Source organism: Plasmodium gaboni (genome assembly GCF_001602025.1).
Source record: "Plasmodium gaboni strain SY75 chromosome Unknown, whole genome shotgun sequence".
In the NCBI taxonomy this organism is placed as follows: domain Eukaryota; phylum Apicomplexa; class Aconoidasida; order Haemosporida; family Plasmodiidae; genus Plasmodium; species Plasmodium gaboni.
In genome coordinates this window covers 1-2,226 of record NW_017385418.1, presented here as the reverse complement: position 1 = coordinate 2,226, position 2,226 = coordinate 1, and the positions used below count along the sequence as shown (strand labels likewise).

Sequence of the window (2,226 nt, the reverse complement as noted above, 5' to 3'; positions counted from 1 at the left end):
AATATATTTATTATATAATTATTTTATTTAAAGTTACAAAAAAAAAAAAAAATAAAATATTAAAATAATAATATAATTTTAATATAAGTTAAAAATTAAACTTGAATATATATAATTCTTTCTCCTTTACATTTTTTTTTTTACATATAATAAATTATTTGTTTTATTTTAACTTAATTTTTTCCCTTTTATTAAACTGGTAATTATAAAATAATAAAAAAAAAAAAATATATATATATATATATATTATATAAGATATTAATAAAATAGTACTATATTATAGTTTGTATAAAAAAAAAAGTTACATTAAATATATATATATATATATTAATTTATTTATATGTATTATTTTATTTCTCTTAACTTTTAAAATATATAGAAAATTTTCAAAATGGTTGCCAAAAAAAAAGACGTTAAAGTTACTCTTAAAAAGAAACCAATGAAGAGCACTGGAAAATTAGCCAAAATTAAGGCTGCCAAAGTTAAGGGAAGTGTATCAAATAAACAAAAGTTGAAGTCAAAAAAATTGTAAGAATAAAAAATATAATTAAGCATAAAAAAATAAATAATAAAATAACATGGCACTATATTTTGTCTACACATATATATATATATATATATATACATATAAATATATTTATATATTTATATATTTTTTTTTTTTTTTGTGCAGAATTAACAAGAAAGCTAAAGTAGTTAAAACCAAAAAAGAATTACCAAGCAAAAAAAAAATGATGAAAAAAGCCCTCACAAAAAAAACCATCAAAAAGAAAAAATGAATTATCATAATAATAAAATGTGATTTCTAGATATCCCTTTTTTTTTTTTTTTTTTTTTTTTTTTCTTAAATTATATTACATGTTCATATATATATGTATAAATATATATGTAATATTTATTTTAAAAAGGTGATATATTATACATCCATGTCATAACTTAAAGAAATCAATTCTATAACGAATATTATGTATAAATAACATTAAAGCTTTTAAATATATATATATATATATTATTAAATAAAATAAATAATTCTCAAAATAATATTTTTCATTATTATATATATTTTTTACACTTCAAGTTTAACAATTTTATTTTAAAAAAAATTTTTTTTTTTTTTTTTTTTTTTGTTAATCATTATGAACACACACATATATATACATATATATATGTTTATATGTATATGTGTTTATGTATATATGTTCTTTATGATTATATTTAATATACATTTCATGATGATCACATTTTAAGAAAACAACACAACAAGATTACTGAGAGAATATAAACATCAATCAATGCTTCTTTTTTTTTTTATTATTTATTTTATTTTTTATATTTTCTGTATATTTAAATTTTAAAATATAGAACTTATTAAAAATAAATAGAAAGAATAAAAGTTTATACATTTGTTATACATAAAAAAAATATATATATATATATATAATATATATATACACATGTGGATCATTTTAATTTACAAAATAAGTTTGTAATATGTTGCAACAGATATAAAATTAATAATAATTGGTTTTAAAAATTGAATTATTTAATTTTTTTTTTTTTCCTTTTTGTTATAGTCTTAAAAACATTTATATGAAAATATCATAATATTAATCAATTTTTTTAGCCATATATAAAAAGAATATTATAAATACAAATAAACATATTGTATTTAAAAAAAGGGAAAAAGAAGAAATTATTTGAATTTATTGAGGTTACAAAATTATACATCTATTTCATTATATTTAAATATATATATATTATAAATTTTATGTATTCTACTTTTTTTTTTTTTTGTTATATTTTTTAATATTATTTATTTTTATATTTGAATGGAACAGATTCTTTCAATTTTCAAATGATAATAAACAAAGAAATAATAGATTGAAGGAATTTTTTATAATTTTATTTATATTCTATAAAAAAAAGGGTTCATTAAATAATTAAATTAAATAAATAAATTCATATGTAAAAAGATAAGTGGGAAATAAAAATGGTATTTATATTATATATATAAAATATAAAATAATTTTATAATTTTTTTTTTTCTTTTTTTTTATATTATATTTTGGTTACGTATTTATTTATATATTATATTATGGCATTATATTATAACTGAATTTTTTATAAAACATATTATATATATATATATTGTAAATATGTAAATATATGTTATGCCTATAATAATATTATTTATAAATATAATATATTATTATTATATTATATTAT

At 13.6% G+C, this 2,226-nt stretch overlaps 1 protein-coding gene across 1 annotated transcript; it reads left to right on the top strand.

Moving 5' to 3' along the window:
- Positions 1 to 391: 391 nt before the first annotated feature.
- Positions 392 to 779, top strand: PGSY75_0024600 (hypothetical protein; the record flags this gene model as incomplete). The annotated part of the gene is made up of 2 exons (XM_018783390.1): positions 392 to 528; positions 674 to 779. 2 exons carry the CDS (start codon positions 392 to 394, stop codon positions 777 to 779), a joined length of 243 nt encoding a protein of 80 aa, XP_018638833.1.
- Between the last annotated feature and the right edge of the window lie 1,447 nt (positions 780 to 2,226).